The sequence below is a fragment of the Corvus moneduloides genome, chromosome 1 (assembly GCF_009650955.1).
Source record: "Corvus moneduloides isolate bCorMon1 chromosome 1, bCorMon1.pri, whole genome shotgun sequence".
NCBI classification, from domain to species: Eukaryota; Metazoa; Chordata; class Aves; order Passeriformes; family Corvidae; genus Corvus; species Corvus moneduloides.
Window position 1 is genome coordinate 130,162,514 of NC_045476.1, and position 23,847 is coordinate 130,186,360.

The 23,847-nt window shown below is 40.0% G+C and overlaps 1 protein-coding gene across 1 annotated transcript in view; it reads right to left on the reverse strand.

The window, feature by feature from the left end:
• EYA1 (EYA transcriptional coactivator and phosphatase 1) overlaps positions 1-23,847 on the reverse strand; it is a 162,723-nt gene that overhangs the window by 22,576 nt on the left and 116,300 nt on the right. Inside the window, 1 exon segment of the mRNA XM_032127417.1 lies at positions 19,528-19,617. Coding sequence (XP_031983308.1) covers positions 19,528-19,617 — 90 coding nt within the window.

A 23,847-nucleotide genomic window follows, 5' to 3' on the forward strand; every position in this document is an offset into this window, starting at 1 on the left:
AAAGGTTTGCTAAGACTTTCCAGGATCCATCCTCCAATCACAGCCAAATCAGACCAACTCTGCCAAAATCACATTCGTGCCCCAAGGAAAGCAGCTATTTCTCACAGCAGCAGAACCAGACCTAGAGGTCTGAATATGAGCTTCTGTCCATTGTTTATTGATAAATGAAGGTCACCTGGCAAAAACAATCATGAATGATTACATTCAACAATCACCAAGAGCTGATTTCACTTTCAGCTCATCTTTAACTATTATACTCTTCTGAAAACTTCTCAAGCAAAAAGATTTTCTTTCATCGGTTGTTTTAAAAATATTTCTATTGAAGAAACATTTCTTAGAATATTAAAGATAGCACATGCAATTTTTCTATTTTGAGAGAATGTGAAATGTAATTTTCTAAGAAATTTATTTTCTTTGGCATCTTCATGGTCAATATTTATTTTTAGGTCAGTAAATCTATCCCTTCAGCGCAACAGTGGTTGACCTCCACCTATCAATAACACAGTTGCTTCATATTGGATTTTTTTTCTTTTTTACTGACATTGACATATTTAGGTTTATGTTTTTCTTGCTGGCACATCATTGGGGATCTCAGCACAACAAAGGAAATTCATGCCACAATGAAAAAAGCTGAGTTTTGCAATGCTCCTAGACAAGTTTGCAAATGAAATGTTTTAAATAGAACTGGGGTAATTGTCCATGAGGATAACAAAGAGCAGGAAGCACTCAAAGCTGTCGTGTTCACTTCTTAAAAGAGCTGATATCTATTTCTTTTTTAAAAAACCCCAACCGAAAAACAATAACAACCCCCTTCATATTCCAACAACTTAACTTAGGAATGGTCGAACAACTAAAACACAAAAATGTGCTGTATGGTTGTAAGAAAATCATTAAATTCTAAGTAACTTTAATCATCCTCATTTTGAATGGAAGATAATACCAGCTCTAGTGGTGATGCTGCAGACTTAATCAGTGATTTAATCTTTTTAGCATTCTGAAAGCTTATCACAAACCAAACATAAACGGGATAACTGTTAATACTAAGTTTATCAATATTTTAATGCATTCTCCATCCCAATTTTCTTCTAATAATATTATTTCAAAAGACATTAAGAGGTAAAAAATAGACAAGTGATACTAAGAAATAATAGAATTTATGAAAATTATAAATATAGCAAATAATTATGAAATGATACTAAGTTCTAATCCCATGATGTTTTTCACCTTTCTCCTGAATGATTTTAATTCATAGCTACCAATATTTTATGTTCTGCCATGGATTGTGGCATAACTTTGTGGTAATTTTACTGATTTCTGAAGCATTTTTTCACACCCCAGAAATTGAAAGCCTAGAAGTCTCACTTGCTTTATGGTCAAGAAAAATGAGCTATTAAATAATACACACAATCACAGGTAACTTGTTTTGGAACAGCAGTACTTAGAGAAGCAATACTCTGATTTACTGTTGTTCTGATTTCTTCTTTTTCAATGGGTTACCACATCATTTTGTAAACATAATTTGTCACCAACACCAGCCAGAGTTCTCTGTAGCTACTTTTTGCCTTTCTTTCAGATCTGTTATTCCTGCTGAGAGAATCTACTAAAGAAGAATTTTTCATACTGACACCAACTGTAGTCTTGCTGTGAATAACCACATTCCCATAAAAATCATTCCATTTATTGCAAAGTTGTTGGCAGACCATAGGAATAATAGTCAACTCAGGAAACCTTTTATCCTGAAATCACATAGCTTAACCCTTTGCATGACCACATGTAGTTCATACAGAAAAGCTATATTGCCACACTGCTATTTAATTTCTTAGTAAAAGCTTTTCTGTTGTTGGCAAGTTTTTTAAAATTATTTTTTCACAGTACTTCATTTAAGTAAAATTTAAATAATGATTTTTAAAAAGACAATTTGAATTAGTCAAGCAGTATTCAGGGTTTTTTTTTCTTAATATACAATGTAGTATTAAAAATTAGAGACTCTTTCCCAGTACACGAAGTATTACATTATATAGACATTTGAGTGTGGTTTTGATTATAAACTAAAAATTTTCATTCATACAAATTTTTTTGTTTTTTCTACCTTCCTATGGTAAAGAAAGACTTATGAGTTTACAATATATGAAACAATTAGAAAAAAAACCTGTTTGCTTTATGATTTTTCTGTGGAAGATACTTCTGTTAGTCATTATATTTGCTGTGAGATTACTGAGATTCCACTAGTGAGAAACTAGTGGAGATTAGATCCAGGAAAGAGATGTTCTGTTAGTCAGTCCTCTTGACAGTTTGGGAGTCAGAGGTTGTATTGCTTGTATTAAAATTTCTGTCTGAATTTATTAAACTGATGGAACAAAAACCAAAAAGTCAGTGTGTGTTTTCACTGTCTATTTTGTTCTGCTTATAAATCCTTGTTTGTAGGTAATCATGGCTTGATTTATGCTTTATTCATTTGACCAAGGCGATAATGGGAGTTTTGGATGTGTGAACACACCTTTAAGAAAAATATATACATCTTGTTCCAATGAATGAATTGAAATATTTGTGGTTTAAACTTTTCAAAGTCAAAGAAAATTCCTAGAAACCCTCTTACTCGTGTTCTAACTGCTGCTACAACCGTCTCTCCTCCTTGCCCAACAGTGCTAGGGAAGGAGTTATTCCCCTGTGTGTCCATATTTTACATTCACAGAGTGAGTTATACAATTAGGCAGAAGAAAAAGATGAGACCTTTTTACTTACTGAAGTGGTTTTCTACAGTTCAGAAAGTATCATTTGCTTAGATAAAGCTGATCTTTCTCATGACAGTGTTTCAGCTGAGCCAGTACTGGTGTCAGCAGCCTGTACCCCGCTGCCCGTGAACACGCATGAACGCTCATCTCCTGACTGCACGGTGCTACAGGTAACCCTCACATAATGCCTGGACTGCCTTGTTCTGACCGAATGAGGGTCTTGGAAAACCCCAAAAAATAAAATCAATGCTCCATTCCTTCAATACCTCATTGTTTCTTTTGTTAAACTTTTTGTTTACATTTTTTTAAGTCCTTATTTAAAGCCTCATGCTTTAACAGCACACTTTAAGGTAGTTTTAGTCTACTATAGAATCACCCAGCCTCTTGACCATATCTAAAAAAAAATTTTACAAATGCAATTAACAACAGTCAAATTTTACTTTAAAATACAGAAAAATAGAAGTGATACCGCAATGAGTAAAGGAAATAATGCTCTCCTCCTTTCTTTACAGTTTCATTAGACCATTGAACTGGATGAAATTCAGATAGAGACCTTATTGTAACCACACTGAAACAGAAGAAGTCTCCTGAGACTGTGAAACTCAAACATTTTGGGAACCAGCTTCAAGAACTCTTTTCGTGCTTTTAAAAGAAAGTGAATGAAAGAAACTTCTTAATTTTTCTCCCTGTGGAAACATTTTAACATAATTGCTACCAAAAAGCCAAACCAACCAACCAACCAACCAACCACCCTAAAAACCCAGCACAAAGAGATATGCTTAAAATTCATATGTATGCATATTTCCTTAACATTTAAACTTCAATCATAGCACTCACACATAACCACACCAGCACAACCTGCACGACAGCTTTCATGATACCAAACAACTTGTAAACAACATTGTAAATTCATGCCAAAAAATAAACCTAGGCTGACAAGATTGATAGAAACTACCTACCATGTATATTGCTAAGATGCTTAAGCTGTGGTTTCAAACCTTTGTACTTATGTGAGGATTGGCTAATGTGCTCTAATCCTGCAAAAAAAGGCGTAAGGATGACACTTAGCTTCACCCAGTTTTCCTAAAATAATTGCATTACATAATTTTCAGAAACTAATCCACTCAAAATATTAACCTGAATAATTCAAATCTGAGATTTTAAGGTGTTACCTACATCAATCAGGAGATATTTTTTCTAAAGGTGGCTATTTGGTTTGCCTCCTGGGTTTTTGTATTGGAAGAGTCCAATGAGAAAACAATGGTTTGCCTCAAAGTAGCGGAATCAGCACAAAATAACCACATTACATGAATAGAAAGGGCAGTCTGGGAAAGATATTTGAGTGTAAATTAATGTTGATCTTAGCTGGAATAACTTGCACTCTTTAGCACTCGCAGCTGCACCAGGGACTTGACTGGCTGTATGAGATTTTACACATCTGTCAGCTTAATCAGAGACCAAAACACAAAATCTACTGTTCAGGAATGTTAATTGATTTTATGAAACTCTTTATATTATAAACTAATAATGGAATACTTAGTGTTAGGAACAAGTTGTAACTACAGTCTTGACATCTATAGTGGTAGATAGGATTTTGTTCAGGGCTATCAAATTCATAATATTTAAATAAAATGTAAAAAAAAAATTTGTTCGCATCAGTTCCATGAAATATTAAAAGCCAAGTGAAGCTTCTCTACACAAGAATAAAAGGAAAGCAATACAATAATTAATACATAAACTGCTTTTACCATTAGTATCAACTATTTATTAATTTATTTGACATTACTGCTCTATTGTTTCAGATAATTTTACTAATAAAATGAACCTATTCAAATCTGAAGCGACAATTCTGGCACTAAGAGGCCTTCAGGATGAATGACATTATTACCTAGTTTTGGATTTAGTATGATGAACCATCAAGTAGTGTATCATATCTGTGCTTAGGAAAGAATTTGCATTGTGAAACAGCTCTGTGGCACATATCAGCAACTTTTCAACCTCTCACAAGTAAAAATTCATTATTCATTAAAATAAGGGTGTTTTTATGTGTCAGCAATATAATGTAAGACACTGTTTTGAAATCTGCTAATGGTTGCAAAGCTCTCAATCTGATCAATTTCTTGCAGTCAGTTTTGCAACTCTTAGTTTCCATCAAGTCAGACAGGCTTTTTAAAACAACTCTATCATTTCATTACTGGCTGTTAAGAGAATTTTCAAACCACTGTCTCATGTCCTTCATGACATAGCAATCTGCATGTTGCCCTTCAGAGCCTGCCTCTGCAGCCCAGCACTGAGGTTTCTGCTGCAATTAAAGCTGACATACGTGGGGTAGATCTGGGATTCCAGTAACAGACCCGGCCTATACACAGCTTTGATGGAGGTATTGCAATGGCTTCCAGGTACCTCACCACTGTCCTTCTACCACTGTCTCCTGAACTAGCTAATCCTAAATCTGATATTTCAGACTCTGCAGAATCTAGCTATAACAGGCAGGTATGATCGATACCTGAAAAGCATGCCAGCATTTGGTATTTTATTTCCTGTGAAAGGGACAAGAATGTTCGTTCTGTCACTGGAAGGAACACCTCTGAATGTGTAACTTGGGAGAATACATAGACAAAACACATTTTGTTATTTTGAAAGAAATTACTTTTAGCATACCATCTTGGAGATGGGTCTCATACCACTAAAAGTTAGCTTGCTGCCTACCACAAACCTTTTTGCACTGGAATGTATTTCACTGACTTGTGGGATGCCATCCAGAGAGACTTTGACAGGCTTGAGGAGTGGGCTGATATGAACTTCATGAAATGCAATAAAGGGGAGGGTATTGCAGCTGGACTGGGACAATGACCCATATCAGTACAGGCTAGGTGGTGAACAGATAGAGAATAGCCCTGTTAAGAAAGACTTGGGAATTCCAGTGGATAAAAAATCCTGGATATAACCTGCAGCCCAGAAAGACAACAGTACACAGGGTCACACCAAAAGAGGCCTGAAGAGCAGGTTGAGGGAGGTCATTTTCCCCCTTCCCCTTCTACTCTGCCCTGGTGAGATCCCACATGGAGGACTGCCTCCAGCTCAGGGGGCCTCAGCACAGGAAAGAGAGGCAGGCTGTGAAGACAGGCTGAGAGAGCTGGGGTTGTTTAGCATGGAGAAGAGAAGGCTCTGGAGTGACCTAATTGTGGCCTTTCAATACATCTAAAGTGGATTTAGAAGAAAGATAGGGTCAGACTTTTTACCAAGGCCTGTACTGATAGGACAAGGAATAAGGGGTAATGGTTTTAAACTGATAGAGGACAGATTTAGATTATGTACATGGAAGAAATTCTTTACTGTGAGAGTGGTGAGGTACTTGAACACATTGTTCAGAGAAGCTGTGGATGTGGATCCGTGGAAGTTGGATGGGGATTCAAGCAACCTGGTCGAGTGGAACATTGTTCCTGACCATGGCAGTCGGGTTGGACTAGACGATTGCTAAAGGCTTCTTCCAAACCAAACTATTCCATGATTCCATGAAATGCACTGTACTATACTGGGCAATTTGCATGTCCATGTATTTCTTCACAAAGCATGCCTGCCTAGCCTTTAGCTCATTTGTACTACAGCAAAATCTAGGCATCCCAAACAGAAGCCCTGGTACCAGTTGACTACATGGAGTTCTTACTAGCTACTAGCTCACAAGTACAGCCACCTGAAGCACTGCCATGATTAGTGATGACTGATGCCCTTTTACTCTAAATGTTGGGGTGTTTTTTAACCTGCGCTTTTACAAATCAGACCTTACCTGAACTATCCGAGTAACGCAAACTGGAACAAGTACAACTGACAAAAAGCATCCAAAAAAAACCCCCAAACCAGAAAAGAAATTAATAAATACAACAGAAAATTGGAAAGTTTTCTTGGCTGACTATTTGTAATTTTTTTGTATTTTTTTTTTCTTTTGAGTTGTTTGAAATACATTTCCTAATTGTGTCAGTCGAGAGAGAATTTGTGCCAGTATGTTCCTGAGGACTAATATGTTAAAGAGAACAAGCTGAAGCTTTGTTAGAAAGCCAGCTACAACTGTACACAGTAAAAGCTGCTATAATCATCAGACTCAACTGCTGCTTTTCTCTCGAGTACTTTATGACAGAATTATGATCCTCATATCTGTAGATACCATCCTTATCATCACCATCATGAAGAGACTAAGGCACAGTGATCACGAATTAAAAAGTACTGGTAACCACAAACACGGGCTTCGTGTTGTGTCATCTGCACAAATACGTATATAAAATATGCACCAGACAAGTGATTAGTACATAACGCCAGCAAAGGGTCACCCTGTCAATGTTCAGACCTTGGAGTACAGCTTCAGACACAAAATGACCTTGATCTGATTCTTTTTATTGTGTGGAGAAGTTGAGAAAGCTTTTCTTTCTGTAATGGTGTTTCACAATCCTCCTTCTGCACTTCTTTGGTCTGACTGCAGCTCCCCCAGTTCCCATCACTGACTGTGGACCTCCATACAACACAGTTAAGTTTAAATCTAGGCCACGTCATACCTGTCAAAGCTGGCTCCATGACATTTCTACAAGGTGTGGGAGAATAAATGATGGACCTCTACATTGCTAATAGTGGCCAACCTGCTCTCCCAGCCTGCTTTGGAGCTTGCTCAAAGTCTGCACTTAAGAGCTGGCTTGCATCCAAGCACTTCATTTGTTAGATTATTTGACTCTAGGACCAGATGTGCTAAAATGCTTTCAGAAAGAAGAGCATTTTACCCTGCAGTGGTCATGGTTCTTTGACATGTGCAATAACCTGCATATGGTAAGTCTGCTGAAATGAATTCAATAATGTGTATTATCATAATGCCCATGATCCCAAATCATGCTTCAGAGTGCTACTGTGCTAAAAGTTACCAGTCCAAGTCTGTGGTGTATTAAAGTACCCAAGTCTGAGGGGAAATAGTTTCCCTTTCTCCTTCAGATTAAAGAAACAGAACATATGGCTGTATTGCTTCAAAGGCATTCCTACAGGGCACTGCATGGTACACGGGGGACGTAGCTGTGTGCACGGTCACTGAAGGACCTGTGAGGAAAGTCACTTAGTCTCCTGTGGTGTTACTGATACCTACAAAGGAGAGATTTTCAGGCTGATGAAAAGAGGATATATGTCCCTGTCATGAAAAAAGGTCTCCTTGAGGGCCAGAAGTGATTTATATGGTACATTTGCTTCCAGCAGCAGGGAGGCAGCCGGGTCTCACCTGTAAGAATTGAAGGCAAAGGCCAAAAAGGAGCTAATGTTCAAGGAGTTCTGCTCCACGATCAGCCTTTATAGATGCTATCCTGGGCTTTAGTTGTTCTCTCTCTTATCCCTGAGGTTTCACAAAGATTTCTCATCTCGGAAATCCCTGTAGTGCCTGGTGTTAGTACAGAGTGTATCATCTGCTTTAGTGACATGAGAGTCTGCCTTGTAACGTGGGCCTTACTGGTCCTTTACGTGCCTTTAGGGAACAGAAGGCCTCAGCATCAGACATCTCCTCACATTTCAAGTAAAAAAGCTGTCCTCCACACAGTCTTCAGCTTGAAAAGGCATAAGAGGGAGAGGTAGAGTTGATAAATACTCATAGTCTAATGACCGGGAGCCACAAAGAAGAGCAGGCACTTCCACATAGTAAATTATACAAGAAACAATCCACAAAAAGCAGTTTTCATAAAAAGTATCTGATAGCTAATTTCTCCCTATCAACTTCTAGATCTGAGTAAACCTAAGCTAGCAGCTACAGACTTGTAGGAGTCCTGGAAGGATTTATTGCCCTGTGGGTGGAGGGAGGAGGTTTACAGGGCAAACACAGAACGTGAGAGTGCAAGGACATAAATGCTGCTTATTCTCTGCTTTAAACTGTGAGAAGATGCATCTGTGGAAGACAGCATCTCAATGCTTCATTAAAGCTGGAAATGTTCCCATATGTGTAAAATGGAGGATTTGTAAAATGTTTCTGTATTAATCTAACTTCGTTTTATGGAGTGAAGAGGCAGAGAGATGGGCTGCTCCTTGGTGCCTGAGGACTGGCTGATCTTGTTGGTGGCAGGTGGGCAGGACAGAGGAGTGAAGGTGCTGCCTGGTAGCCAGGCTGGGATGGGAGCACCTCGGCCACTGCCCGCCCTGGGCTGACAGTCCAGCCAGCTGTGGTTAACAACAGTTGCATTTTATGGAAATCACGTGCAACTCCAACACAGGCAGCTTTCCAGAGGGGTCCATGCACAATAACATGCTCATATGGTGTCTTAAAGGTTCATTAATGTGAAGTAACACCCCATACTTGAAATCATAACACAGTTATGCAGCTCTTTTTGACACACAGAAGAGATTGTGCTCTGAATTTTCATCATGAACACATTAGGTGTGGAACACCAGGTGGATTTTAAGTAACAATTTGAGAAGAAATTAATCAAGGTCATCATTCCTAATTGTTAGAATATAATTGACTATTTTAATTTTTTTTCCCAAAGAACCAAAGTTACTGCTTGACAGTAGTACCTTACAGCATTCCCTCATCTTTTATCACTAAGAGAAATATATCAACTAACGAAGCCTGGAAACTCATACCATACTGCCATTCATTATAAACGACTCCCATACACATATCATCACTTTGCATAGGCTTCACAAACAGAAGTGAATTGTGAACCCATGGGTGTGCATTATACATCCTTCACAAATGGCATAAAAATTAATGCAATTCATCATGATCATGCACTCTGCATTACTGCATTTGCCAAAGGTGTGAAAATTTTTGATTTTTTATAGTATCATTACAATCTTATTTTGAACCTTCCCACAAAAGCCCACACCAAAAAACTTGACATAAACAAACTGAAATAAAAGCCCTAAAAGAAAAAAACAACAACCATGAAATAAAACTACAAATTAATTTGCCTTTAATTACTTCAATAGAATTCAATACAAACAGTTAAAAAAAAAGGAAAGTATTCTAAGTGTTAGGTAAGAATAGACAAAAAAAGTGTTAATAAGTGACATATTCAGCTCCAGTATGTATCTCAGTATATATAAGGAAGAGATCTAATGAGGTGGTATCATTTTAGAATAAAGTTTGCAAAACACTGAATTAACTTTTTCAAATAAGATGTTCCTAATAAGTCACTACCACCAATATTCCTTTAACATACCCAGTTATAATATGCACTTGATATTCCAAAAAAATGAGTACACTAGTATTTTTTTAAAGTACTAGTATAAATATGTAAACATATACAATCTTTAAAGATGCAGATAGAATCACAAAATGGTTTTGGTTAAAGGGACCATAAAGATCATCCAGTTCCAAACCCCCTGCCATGGGCAGAGACACCTCCCTCTAGACCAGATTGCTCAAAGCTGCATCCAAACTGGCCTTGCACCCTTCCAGGGATGGGGCATCCACAACTTCCCTGGGCTACCTATTCCAGCGTCTCACCAACCTCACACTGAATAATTTCTACCTAATTCCTAATACAAACCTACCCTTTTTCAGTTTAAAGCCACCAACCCTTGTCCTGTCACTACATGACACCTTGCAAGAAGTACCTTTCCTGCTCTCCCCTCTGGAAGGCCACGATAAGGTTTTCCTGGAGCCTTCTGTTCTCCAGGCTCAACAACTCCAACTCCTCAGCCTTTCCTCATATATGAGAGGTGCTCCATTCCTCTCATCACCTTTGTGGCCTCCTCCTGACTCACTCTATGCCCTTCTTTAGCTGGGTTCCCAGAGCTGGACGCAGTACTCCAGGTGGGATCTCACAAGGGGAGAGTAAAGGGGGACAATCACCTCCTCGACCTGCTGGTCATGCTTTTATTGCAGCCCAGTACACAACTGGCTTTCTGTGCTGCAAACGCACATTGCCAGGTCATGTTTAGCTTCTTGTCAATTAACCTCCAAGTCCTTCCACCCAGGGCTGCTCTCAATTCAATCTCCTCTGGATTTCCGCAATCCAGATGCAGTATTTTGCATTTGGCCTTGCTGAACTCCCTGAGGTTTGCATGGGCCCACCTTCCAAGCCTTTCAAGGTCCCTCTGGATGATAGCTCTTCCCTCCAGCATGTTCACCACATCCTCTTTGTTGGGATGCACCATTCTTGAGCTTGGAGGAGCTGATCCTTGAATATTAACCCCTTTTCTTGGGCCTCTTTTCCCTCTAGGGATTTATCCCATGGTATTCTACCGGGTAGGTTGCCAAAGAGGCCAAAGTCTTTCTTCCAAAGTTCAGGGTTGTGAGCTTCATGTGCACCCTCCTTGCTCCCCCAAGTATCTTAAAATCCACCATTTCATGGTCACTGCAGTCAGTCCTTGAGCTTCACATTCCCCACCAGCCCTTCCTTGTTGTTGAGAACAAGGTCCAGCATAGCACGTCCCTTCTCCATCACTTGCAAAAGGAAGTCATCATCAATGCATTACAGAACCTCCTGGATTGCTTATGGCCTACGGTGTTATACCTCCAAGAGACATTTGGGTGGCTGAAGCTCACCACGAGGACCAGGAATTGCCAGTGTGAGGCTGTTCCTACCTGTCTATGGAGTGCCTCATCCACTATGGAGTGCCTCATCCACAATCTTCCTGGTTAGCTAGTCTATAGCAGACCCCCACTTAACGTCACCTGTTTCCTGCTCTCCCTTTAATCCTGACTCACAAGCTCTCAGTTGGCTCCTTATCTATCGCCAGGCAGTGCTCCATGCACTCCAGCATCAACATCCACTGACATACAGGCCCTTCCTGTCTCCCCTGCCCGTCCTTCCTAAACATCTTGCTTATTTTCATTCCAACACTCCAATCACAAGAGTCATCCCATCAGTCTCTGTGATGCCAATAAGATCACAGAACTGCAGGCATGCACGTGCATCCAACTCCTCTGTTTACTCCCCATGTTGTGTGCATTTGCACAGAAGCATTTAAGATGGGGCCCTGATGAAGCCAACTTACTGGCTAGAGTGGCTGGAATTCTTTTGTACTGTTCTTCAGGTGTTCTTCTGCTGAACTGTGATCCCTCTCCAGGCTCTGGGCATGTCTGGCTACCACAGGCATCAGACTGGTAGGAGTGGGATGGATTGGGGTTCCTCTCCTCCAGCAACTTTAGTTTAAAGCCCTCTTCCTCAAGCTTATGACTGAAGATGCTCTTCTTCTCTGACAGATGGAGCCCATCAGCCCCATCAGCCCAGGTTTCTCAAGAAAGTCACATGCTCTAAAATACCTGAACCCCTCTCTGTGGTACCAGTTCTGCAGCCATGTGTCAATTTGCCAGATTTGATTGGCCCTTTCAAACTCCCTTCCTATGGCTGGGAGGATTGATGAAAAAACTACTCACACTCCAGAATCCCTTACTGTTGCTCCCAGGGCTCTGCAATCCATCTTGACTGTTTCTGTTTCCTCAGACTGTTTCTGGCTGTATCACTGGTGCCCACGTCAAACAGCAGCAGATAGAAGAGGACTGTATGAGGCTTGGTAGGCTCTTGGTGATACCCCTAATATGAGTCCCTGGCAAACAACACACCTCTCTAGAGAGCAGCTGAGGCTGACAAATAAGACTCCCAGAAGTGAGTCACCTACTACTATTGCCTCCTACCTTTTCTTCATTGCTTTCATTGTTGTATGGGGGGCGGGTCAGGCTCCTTAGTCAGCTCCAGCATCTCTCCTGTATGATGTGTCTTTCCTTTTCAGTCTGCACAGCAGTGAAGCAGTTCTACAGGGGCACCTCATCTTCCTCCTGCAGATCCTTGCCATTGCAGGCTTACATTGTGCCATGCTATTGCTCCCCCTCCCTTCTGTGTGTGCCAGCGGGGGAGGTTTTGGCTGTTTGGCCATGGGCTCTGGGTACGCTGCAGACTGCGCTTGGAAGCAGCCATCCAACTCCACTGAACCAGCTATACAACTCCTTCTCAGCCACCCTGATGCTATGCAGTCTTCCCACTGCCTCCTGCAGCTCAGCCACCTGTCACAGGAGCTCCTCCACTTGACGCACCTTTGGCAGTCAGGTCTGCTGCCTTTCCCTACCCCAGGAGAAACTTCTACTTGCTTTCTGCAGTCTCAGTTCTGCACTGCAGTCTCCCCATTTAGCAGCCCTGTCTGTGTGGAGGCACTGGCCACTGTCCGGACAGATGGTGCAGATCCCCCATCAAAGCTGCAGCCTTTGCTCTCAGATGAGTGCCTACCATTCTGCCCTGGGAGTCAGGTGGGATGAGTGCCTTTGACCTGTGCAGATGGCTACAGAATGGTGCTGGGTTGCTGGTAGACTTCACTTGGCCAGTGGAATATCCCTCCTCGGAGTCATCATACTCCCTGAGCACCCTGTCGGGTTCCCTTCCCCCCTGCCATGTGGTCCTGGGAGAGGGGCCCTGAGGGGACACACGGGGTTTCCCTGCCCCTGCTCAGCCTCGTTCCCCATTGGTTGGTTTGTGTTCCCTGCGCGGGCAGAAGGACCCTCGGGTCCCGTGATTGCCTCAGTTCCTCGGCAGAGCTCCGGCCACGCGGCTGGAGAAATAAACATCTCTGAAACATCTATCAAGAATCGGTCCATATATATTTCTTTTCCATGGGCCTCGTTGTTTGATACACGTGTTGCAGTATCCGCACTGTAACAAATGGTGGATAATGCGAGCAGAGAGATCCCTGATCCCTTAGGACAGCGACTGATTTGTGAGTAAACTCTGGATTTCGCTTCTTGTTTTTGTTTTGCTGTTCCATCTCTAAATCATGGAGGAACTGTGGAAAGACTCCTGGCTCTCCAAGCCGCATATGGACATTTATCTTAAACTTGAAAAGATTCTTGAACAATGATTTGTAAATTTTAGCTTAATTCAAGCTCAAAAGGAACTGAAACTCTTCCTGACATGGTTGTTTAAGAACTTTTTCTACTTTTCTTGGGATTTGATTCTTACCAAAGACTTTTGGAAGACCGTTTGGACCCAGTTAATTTCTGAGTCAAAATATATGCCAATGGAAGAATATTTTCGTGACTATTATTTAATTATCGAGACTGTTGAGCAATGTCAGCTGTGTCCTTGCGAAGTTAGAACTGCTTCAGGGACCGTGCGACCCAGGCCACATGGACCGAGCGCTCTCTGAGCAGCAGCGAGGCAGTTCCCGCGCGCGGGTGGAGCGGTGCGAGCTGCAGTGTCAGCAGCGGAGCGAGGCGCAGCGGGAGCCTGCCCGGCCCTGCGCAGCGCCTGGTGGAGCGAGCCCCGTGAGAGGAGCGGCGCGTGGGTGGCGGCTGGCGGCGGAGCGGAGCCGTGCCTAGCCAAAATGCGCGCTGGAGCAGGGCACGGGGGGCTTGTACTCGGGGCCCTGGCCGAGACGTGGGCGCGGCCCCAGGCAGCAGCAGTGCAGCTGAGGGCAGAGGCGGCAGCGTGCAGGGAGCTGAGCGGTGCGGCCCGGCCCAGCCCACACAGCCCCGAATGCAACCCCGGGAAGAGCGCGCAGGCACGAGCAGCCCCGATGGCCCCAGCAGCCCTGGCAATTCCAACACGGGAGCGAGCGAAAACGAAAGAGAAAGCAAAAACACAGCGAGACAGAAAACAGCAGCCACTCGGAAAAAGGAAAAGATCATCGTAGCTAAGGTTTTAGGAATAGTAAAATGGTATAATGTTAAACAAAATTATGGTTTTATAACAAGATGTGACAACCAAGAAGACATATTCGTTCATAGAACTGCTTTTAAAAAGAATAACCCTGAAAAATACATCCCAAGCTTAAGAGATGGCGAAGTAGTAGAGTTGAAAATTGTGCAAGGTAGAAAAGGGTTACAAGCAGCAGAGGTCACTGGGCCTGATGGTGTTTCTGTAAAAGGCAGTATATATGCTAAAAATCATAGTCATGTTAGACAATATCTCCATTATAAGCCCCCCTACAGTCTCCCTTTCCTAATACCACCTTTCCCTTTTACCCTATGTCCTATTACCCCCAGTGTATTCCCAATCCGTTTTTTCACCCATGGTTTCCCTCACAAAACCATGCCTTTGCCAATTGTTTCCCCAAAAATCCCTTTCCAATGCCGAGTGGGGGATGAAGAGGGGGAGGGAAGAAATTAACTATTGTTGTTCAGAGTTCCAACTGGTACAAATGGAAGAAACCCTCTCCTGCCTCAGTTTCCCCACAAAGCATGCCCAGAGAGTCCTGTCTCCCTACCGTCAGCCTTAAGATGTTCCAGAGAATCTGTTTGGACATTTAAAGACTCAGGAAGGTGGCTTGTTTTGTTTTGAAACTGTCCTTGTTATCTCATGTTTATCCAGTTGTTTTCAATGTTAACTTTTAAACCTCTTTTTGTTAAAAATAAATGGGTGAAATGTTGGGGCCGTCCCCCTGCCATGTAGTCCTGGGAGAGGGGCCCTGAGGGGACACACGGGGTTTCCCTGCCCCTGCTCAGCCTCGTTCCCATTGGTTGGTTTGTGTTCCCCAGCACGGGCAAGGACCCTCGGGTCCCGTGATTGCCTCAGTTCCTCGGCAGATCCCCGGCCATGCGGCTGGAGAAATAAACATCTCTCTGAAACAGCTATCAAGAATCAGCCCATAGGTATTTCTTTTCCATGGGCCTCGTTGTTTGATACACGTGTTGCAGTATCCCTGCTGTAACACCCTGCCGAGCAAACTGCCACACCATGACCTGCCTGCCTGCCCTGGTCACGGTGCTCCTGGGCACAGTGCTCACTAGGGCTGCCTACTGTGGGAAGAGGGACTGGACACCAATTCTCCTGGCCTTGCAGATGCCAGGAAAGTAAGCCACTCTCATATGAGCTGCTGGCTCCTGGTGGGTCTCTGTGCTCCCCTGGGCTTCCCTGGGGTGAGGAACACCCCCCATGAGCCATGGTCCCCTGCTCTGCTGTAGGACACACCTGCATCGGAGCTGATCACCTCGGTGGATGTCATGTTTCAGTCCTATCATCAAGTCACTCATTTCCCTAAAACACTGGAGCATACCTCCTAAAATACATCATATGTGTAATTGCTTCATATACACCTTTAAAATATTATACCTTATTATCCCTATCACAACATAATCAGCATGTAAAATCAAACATTATTTTTGGATGAGGTAACTGTGGTTCTCTTGAGAGCACAACACCAATTTAGTTATTCCCTCTTGCACACAATTAAAATTCAACTATAGAACAGAAAGTATGAGATATTTAAATAAAAAAAGCTTCAATACTGAAAACCAAAAGCTCTTATTTGGAAGCCCAAATGCAGATTTTGGAATCTAAATTTTATAGAACACTGCACTATTTTCTACTGTTTAGCCTAGTACACTTCTATAATTTCATTATGAAATTACTGCTATTGCAAGAAAACACTGTTTATTATGGTACTTAGATCAAATTATACATAAGTAAACATTAATATTTTTCTTTTCAGTATGTTAAAAACCTTGTCATAGCCCTTTAACATGCTGTTTAAGGAATGTTCCTAAAGACCAGAAATTATTTGCTATTACATCACTTTGGAATTAATTACTCCATATAAATCTGTGCAAAGTGAAGGAAATAAGCAATTTATTTTATTTTTTTCAAAGTAATAAAATAAGAACTTGTACAAGGGTGCAAATCTAAACATACCTCACCCATCTAGAAACAGAATACTGACTTCAGACCTAGACAGTGAGATCTGACTGAATTTTTTCAATGACTTTGAAATTTTCAATAAAATATTATTATTATTATCATTACTATTACTATTATATAAAGAACAACATACATAAAATTAGGTGATTCATTTACCTGGCTGTACCCCCTACTAAATTCAGATGGGTAAACCAGTTTTAAACTGATAGACATTGGCACTGATTCTCTTTATACAGACTAAAAATTGACTGCCTAAGTTTAGAATTTAACCTAATAACATTATTAAATCTCTAGGCTGAGCTTTGAAAAATCAGGTCATATATAAATCAAATTGTGCTTCAGAGATCACTGCTGCAACTCTGCCCTTTGCATTCAAAATGTTCAATCGGTCTTCAGCATTTTATAAGAAGAAAAAGTATTTTTACTTGGATAACATGAGAGCTGTTCTGATTATAGAGTTTTCTGGAATGCGTTGGATGAAAGAAGATTTTTATTTAAAAAAATTAAGTTGTGGTATCTGGAAAAATGTGCATCATAGGCCAAAGTTATGACAGATGATTGCCTGCCTGTAAAAGCAGCCTCTCTATATGCCAAGAAGGGTTCCCTCTGAGCCTGGGTGAGACAGAGGGCATCAGCTTTCAGGTTCCCACTTTGAATTAAGCCTAGACCCAAAAACGTCTACTCTGTGGGTTAGATATGTTCCAAATCCAGATTTGCCTTTCTTCGTACTATGGCTGGGCAAGGATACCCAAACTCTGCAGCTCACTGGCAATGGTGCCTACAAACATCTTCATTCCCAACAGCCCAGATGCTTGTGCTTGTGAACTGGAAAGCTTAGGCCTGAGTAGTGTCACCATTAGATCTTTCAGACTCACTCCTTCATCAGTGAGAACAGATGCTTTAAGCCTGAGACACATCCAAACCAAATTGTCCACAGTTTTCATGAAAGCCTGTCAAGCTGTGGGCAGCCTGAACTTCCAAACCACCAAGCAAGGACTTTTGAGTTTCTGAGATGGATGCGAGGAATCTGCCCCAAGGTCACAGCCCTTGGAAAAGTGGCAGGCCCTGCTAGTTAAATGGTGATGCTCACAAGAATGACAGAGTGCGGCTCCAGGAGGACATGCTCCTTCAAAAACACCACGTGCTTGTGACATGTTCCAAAAAAAACATGTCACTTCTGGTGAACAGGAAGCCTCAGTATGTGATGAGGTCTAGTCCTTATATGCTGCTTCCCACAAAGTACAGGCTCTCTTATGTCCTTTCACTGTGTACTTTTCTGAAGGCTTCTCTAAACACACTGAACATGCTCTTCACTCCTTGGACAAGGCATGGTCTTTCAGACTGGAGCTTATGTTCCCCAGACATAAGGATTAGAGCTCATGTGCAAGGACATGAACCCAACTGCTCACTCCTGGGTGCTTCTATGTATAAGAAAGACAGAATAGGGTATAGGCACAAACTGTAACACTTCAGTTTGGAGACACAAGATAAACTGGGTTGTTATGGTGGAAATGCAAAGAATCATTTCCAGTGAGCTCCTATGCCTCCATGAACCACCTGGAGCAGTTGTTTTCTCACACACAGCTTCAAAGTTCTTCAGTGAATAAACTGCTGTGCCGTACTGTTAAGGCTGCAATATGTCTATTAGCAGAAGATAATCTACCACCCCTAAGACACGATTGATTAACTTTCATTAAAGTCAGCGATGTCAACAATCATGTATGAAGTGGCTACATATCTGGCTCTGTATAGCAAACGAAAACACACTGAACTTTATTAAATATACTGCTAAAACACCGAAAGAGTAGTACTTTTTCATTCCGCTCTGGTTAAAATGAAATATAACCAGAAATCAGAAACAGAGTTGGAAAATAACTAGTATTGTTATATTTTTAGACAAATCTGAAAAATAATTCCTATACATGCAACTCACTGATGGTGCTTCTTCTATCCAAAACAATCATATCTTTACATACCTTCATGAAAGAAAACGCTACTTTAAAATTTAAAGAAACCATCTATTTTACTGTAAGTATAAAAAATACTCTAAGGAATGGAAGGAAAAAAAACCCATGTTCAATAATTTCATTACATTCTAAGATGCCAAATCATCTGTGAGTGGTTTCTTTTTAGATGAAAAGAAATCAAAATATAGGACAGATGTTGGACAAACCACATTTGAGGTCTATCACACACTGGCATTTTTCAAATTATTTTGGCTCATCTATTGAATAAGGTGTATTTTGCTTGATTTTGAAAAGGGAAACATCAGGAAATATTTAAAGGCCAATTGCTGCCAATTAACTTTGATCAGCAAAAGTTGCATTTGAATCTTTTAGATTCTTTTGCCTGTCTGGAATAACACACTATTCTAAAATCTAGCAAAACAACAATGTGATGATTAATGTGTGTTGGCAGCCCCACCACAAGCTTGCTTAACAGCTGGATTTTAAATAAACAGCTGTCTTCACTATGATGGGAAAGAAATCTGACTGTTTTCATGTTTTTGTGTCATTAAAATATGATCAGAAATTGCTTTTTTCCCTTTTAAGATGAAACAGCCAGGCATTACAGTGACAGTCTCTTTCAGCAGTTTGGAGAGTTTTGGAACAATCTCACAACCATAGGCTGTGCAGGCTAAAAAAGCCCTTGGCAAGGCACCCACAGCTCCTCGCTGCAAGCTGCAGGCAGAGGCACCCTGGCACAGAACACCCCGTGCCTGCCGAAGGCGGAGCAGCCCCAGGAACAGGCTGTGGACACAGACAGCCCATACATCATTAATGATGTCCCTTGAAGCTAAGGTAACTCTTGCCCACAGTGGCATGTAAGCAAGAAATCTGTACCCAGCCATCAACTGTTTATAGAAGCTGAAGTTTAATATTTAATGGCCTGTGCAGACTATTGAATTCTGCACGTTTATAGATCCTTTCAGTGTATCCGCTTTTGAAACTTGTCTACTGTCATCATAAATGCTAAAACCTGTGAGGACAAAACTCTACCATTTAAACTGTAGGAACATTTGAAGGGCAGTGCAGACATTTAGTGTAGATATTATTATATATCCTAATGACTAAATGATACAGCTATTTTCTAAGCATTTCTGTATTGAAACTCTGCAAATAATTGTCAAACCATCTAACAGCACATAAAACCAGACAAATATTAAACATTAAATCATCTCTGTGTGTTTTAAAAGAATGAACACTTACTTCTAAATCGTTAAAGAATAGGTGTGTGTCCGCCAAATTGAAAATCATCTCTTCCATTCGGAGTCCAAGGGACACAGAAGTGGGAGGATCCTTAAAGAAGAAATTAAGCAAGTACACCATCAATACTGTGCCTAACATACATACCCAAATACAAACGGGAGGAACAGCTTTTCGTAAGATACTACTCATATTAAATGCAACATCTGCTTTGTCAGTTTCAGTTCAGTACCTGTCTCATCCTGTACTACGACTCTTACCAGTAACACTCAAAAATATGACTGTAACTCAACTGGCTCCAAGATTTTGCAGTGGGACTTCTGTGGTCACCCTCACGCATCCCTGGCACAGACTTTTTGTTCTCTGTTCACCTAAAACTTCTCCAGATTCTACAACTGTTCACAAGTTTTGTGATCAACCAGGGGTATGATAATGCTATTGTTACTCAAAATAAACTCTCACTGGTCACAAATGACAGGATTCAGTGCTGGGAATACCTAGTGACTTTAAAGCAAAGAACTACTTTTATTTGCAAATGGCAATTATATTTAAAACCACTCCTTGATTGTCCACAAAACCATGCTTTAATTATGCTTCCAGTTGGGCCCACCCATACAGATTGAACAAAACTATTGTTTGTTATTAATACATAACACACTTTAACTTCTCTACAGAAATTACCATAACAACTTATTCCTTACTGAGATAATAAACTCAAAAAGCATGTTCAGCATTGTGGTTACTAAATGCATTACAGATGTTTGTCTCGTTTTGATTTTTTTTGTGTTTTATATATATTTTCAATCTGGAAAAATGGAAAAGAGAGCCTAATAGATAAATTTGATATAGACTTTCTCATTTATAATGCACTATCCAAGTGCACAGGAGCATGAGTTTGAAAAAACATGTTATATTATCTCGTAACACCCTCTATTACTAATGTTAGTTTGTTAGGAATTATATTTTAAATAGAACTGAAGAACTGACAACCCATATTTTACTTAAAATAAGCTAATATTCTAAACTTGATGACAAGACACAGTTAAAAAGCAAAAGATGCAGTCCTTAGTTTCTTTTTCCACTCTCAATCAAATTAATAGGTGTTTCAACAGGATCTCTGAACTTTCAAACATTTTTCTGTAACTACTGGTTAAAAGCAAAATGAGTCAGTAGTAAAGAGCTGGAAAAGAATGTTGATTTGGCAGCCTGTTTGCCTTCTGGAAATGCCAAAATCCAAGAACTACTATCCAGAGAAAGAATTTTTGAAAATTAGAAGCAAAGCTACATCGAGCAGACAAAACATCTATTCTTGAATTCACATTCTTGAATATACATTAAGTTTTTTAAAATTTAAAAAAAAAATAGCCCTTATAAATGGGGAAAAAAAATTGCATCATACTATTTTGATGAACTTTGCCCTTAAAAATAAGTCTTCTATTTAAACTGGCACAGTTAAAAAAAAAAAAAAAAAGAATATTTGGCTTCTTAATTCAAATGGAAAGACTTTAAAATATGAACAAAAGTATTCTGTCTCTCTGTTTTAGTATTTCTCTATTTGTAGACCTGTGCCTTCCTTTCCTTTTGTAGGCATGTGAGGTGGAAAGCAGGTGGTATTTTCTCTCTATCTATGCCTGAGGTTTCTTCTCCCTTTGACATTTCTGCTTATCTTTGTGCCCAGTTAGCATCTCATCATCCGACACAGCATCGGGCTTCTTTTTTTTAACAGACAAGGATTTCTGCTGAACCTGAGCACTAATAGAAGTCAGCCCACAGAAGCCTCTGCTCTAGCTATTAAAAGGAGTTACATGGCTAAAGGTCTAAGATGCAAATGAAGACCACTTGCTACATCTTGATAGCAACTGCCAATGCAGCAAGGTAGAAATAATTCCCTTCTGAGCTTCCATCCATAAATAGGAACATCATTTTAAAAGCAGAATAAATGGGCAACAGAGCATGATAATGGTTATGAATCCATTTGACTAATCTTAAACAAATGGCTGCAAATATATATTTTATGTTTCAGTGTACACGACAGTTTTTTAACTTAAACATTTTTATCACATTCCTGAGTCTGTAAAAACAGATTTTTGTAAAGCTTTCTAACCATTTCACTCCAAGATATTTTTACATGGCAGAAATAAAACAGAATTGCTTTCTCTAAAGTAATTGTAAAATAATGTCATTTATTAGATAATTTAATTAGGCAGAAAAAAATAAAGAAACTCATTGGCACCTACTGAAAGCATCAGATTAAATAACACAAAAGCTAAAAGAAGAAACAAAATGGACTGCTTTTCAAAGAAACCTTAACTCCTAGATTAAACACAATCTTTTTGTATAGGAAGTTCCACTTAACACCAATCTATGTTAAACTGTGGTCTCAATACCTACATCTTTAAGAGAAGCAAAAACCTTATCTGCATTAGCGTTTTAAGCATCTGTATAGTCACAAACTTGCAACTGGTCTAATAAAAAGCACAAGAACCTTGGCTTAAAGCATCATAGTAGATCAAACTCTGCCATCAGATGTTACAGTGGGGGCTGTAAGCTTTAAAAAAAAGACAAGGCTAGAACAAGGTTCTGAAAAAATAACCCCACACCCAACCTTCTTTTGCAATTTTTGCAACTAATTGCTAACTAATTACTGTGAGGTGTCACACAATGAGTAGGAAAGCTAACAATCTCTTATTGTTGCCTGGGATTTGCAGGTTCAGTCAGTGTCTTTTCAGGTATGGTCAAAATCAGGTACAAATCTCTGAGGGAGGTACAGTTTAACTAAAGAAAAGAAATACCAATGTCAAACTGCTTAAGTAGGCCTTTTGTTTTGAATACTGGCATTGGAGCCAAAACATTGCCTGTATGTCATTTCTAAATTCTACCTACTTGATTTCTTTGTTTTGTGGAGAAACAAGAAGCTGAAAAACAGGAAAGTTCACTTTGGGTACAAGGCTTATTTTCCACTTAAGCCTACAGGTCACAAATGAAGGGTTAAGTGAAACCAGGCTTTGTTTTTCTCTATCTCTAAAGTATATTAAACCACAATAAAATAGCTTATAATTTAAAGGAAAATTCCTTTAAAACCTCTGCATATAACTGCTTTAACTGAGGATGGAAACGTATGTAAAGACCACAGTATTCTAGTGCCAATTCTGAGCTGTATTTTCACCTGCTCCAAGACCCTAAAGGGCTCCAAGTTTTTCCAAATTCCAAAACTTAATCAGCCCTAATGTCAATTAAAGTAACTGATAACTTTATATTTGATCAATATACATATTTTAAAAATGTACATATTAAAAAAAAATCCAAAACCTAACAGAAATGTTTTGTTTCTTTTTCTTCTCTTCTGGAAGGATAAATCATATTCTTAGAGTTTCACACATTTCCCTTAAATTCACTAAATTCAAATCATCCTTAAATAAAAATGTAGTGATTTATGAAGTAGTTTGTGTCATGACTGCACAAACTGAAAAATAAAGGTGTTATTTTGTTACAACAAAGCTGAAGGACAAAAGCAGGAGGCAAATAGAGCACAATAGCAGCAAAAGGAGAGCAGGTGATAAAAACAGATGAAAAAGTAAGAAGATAGAGAAAAGGGTGGCACAAGTAAGGAGGAATGAGGTAGAGAATTAGGCAAAGAAAATCAATCCCTTCAGCAGCAAGGCCGCACATCATTCATAGTCATTCACCTTGAAACTCACTCAGGCTTTATGAAAAGAGCTGAATGCCAAGCTGCCAAATCCCCTATTATTTAATTAGGACATTTTTGTTTGTTTGAAGATCCAGCTTTTGTATTTTAATGATTATGTGATCAGCCTAGATTTACGTTTTTAAAAGGGCATTTCTAGCCCTCACCACAGAGCAGAAATGTAAGAGAACATGATGTTAGATTGCTCATAAACCAGAATACAAGTGAAAAGAATAATAATTCCCATCAACTTTTTTTTTTTCAGATTGACTTATGATCCAGATTTCTGATTTTAAAGGCCAGTAATCACAGACAAACACTCTTAAAAACATGCACCTTCTGCTGCCACAAATAAACCCTAAAATTCTCATATGACAGATACATGTTATATTATGTTTGTTTCGAACATTTGAAACTTCCTCTAACATCCTTGGAAATGGCTAACTGCTGTCTGAAGCTGTCAATAACCCAAGAGAAACTCTGATTTGAATGAAATCTTAAGAAAACAAAACAAGAATTGCACAGTTTCATGACAGCATCTGAGAGCCAAAGACAGGCCTGTTGCTACCCCTCACCAAAAAGATTTAGTATTTATCCACAGCATAAGCACTAATGCCATCATTCCTCTCAACATCAAC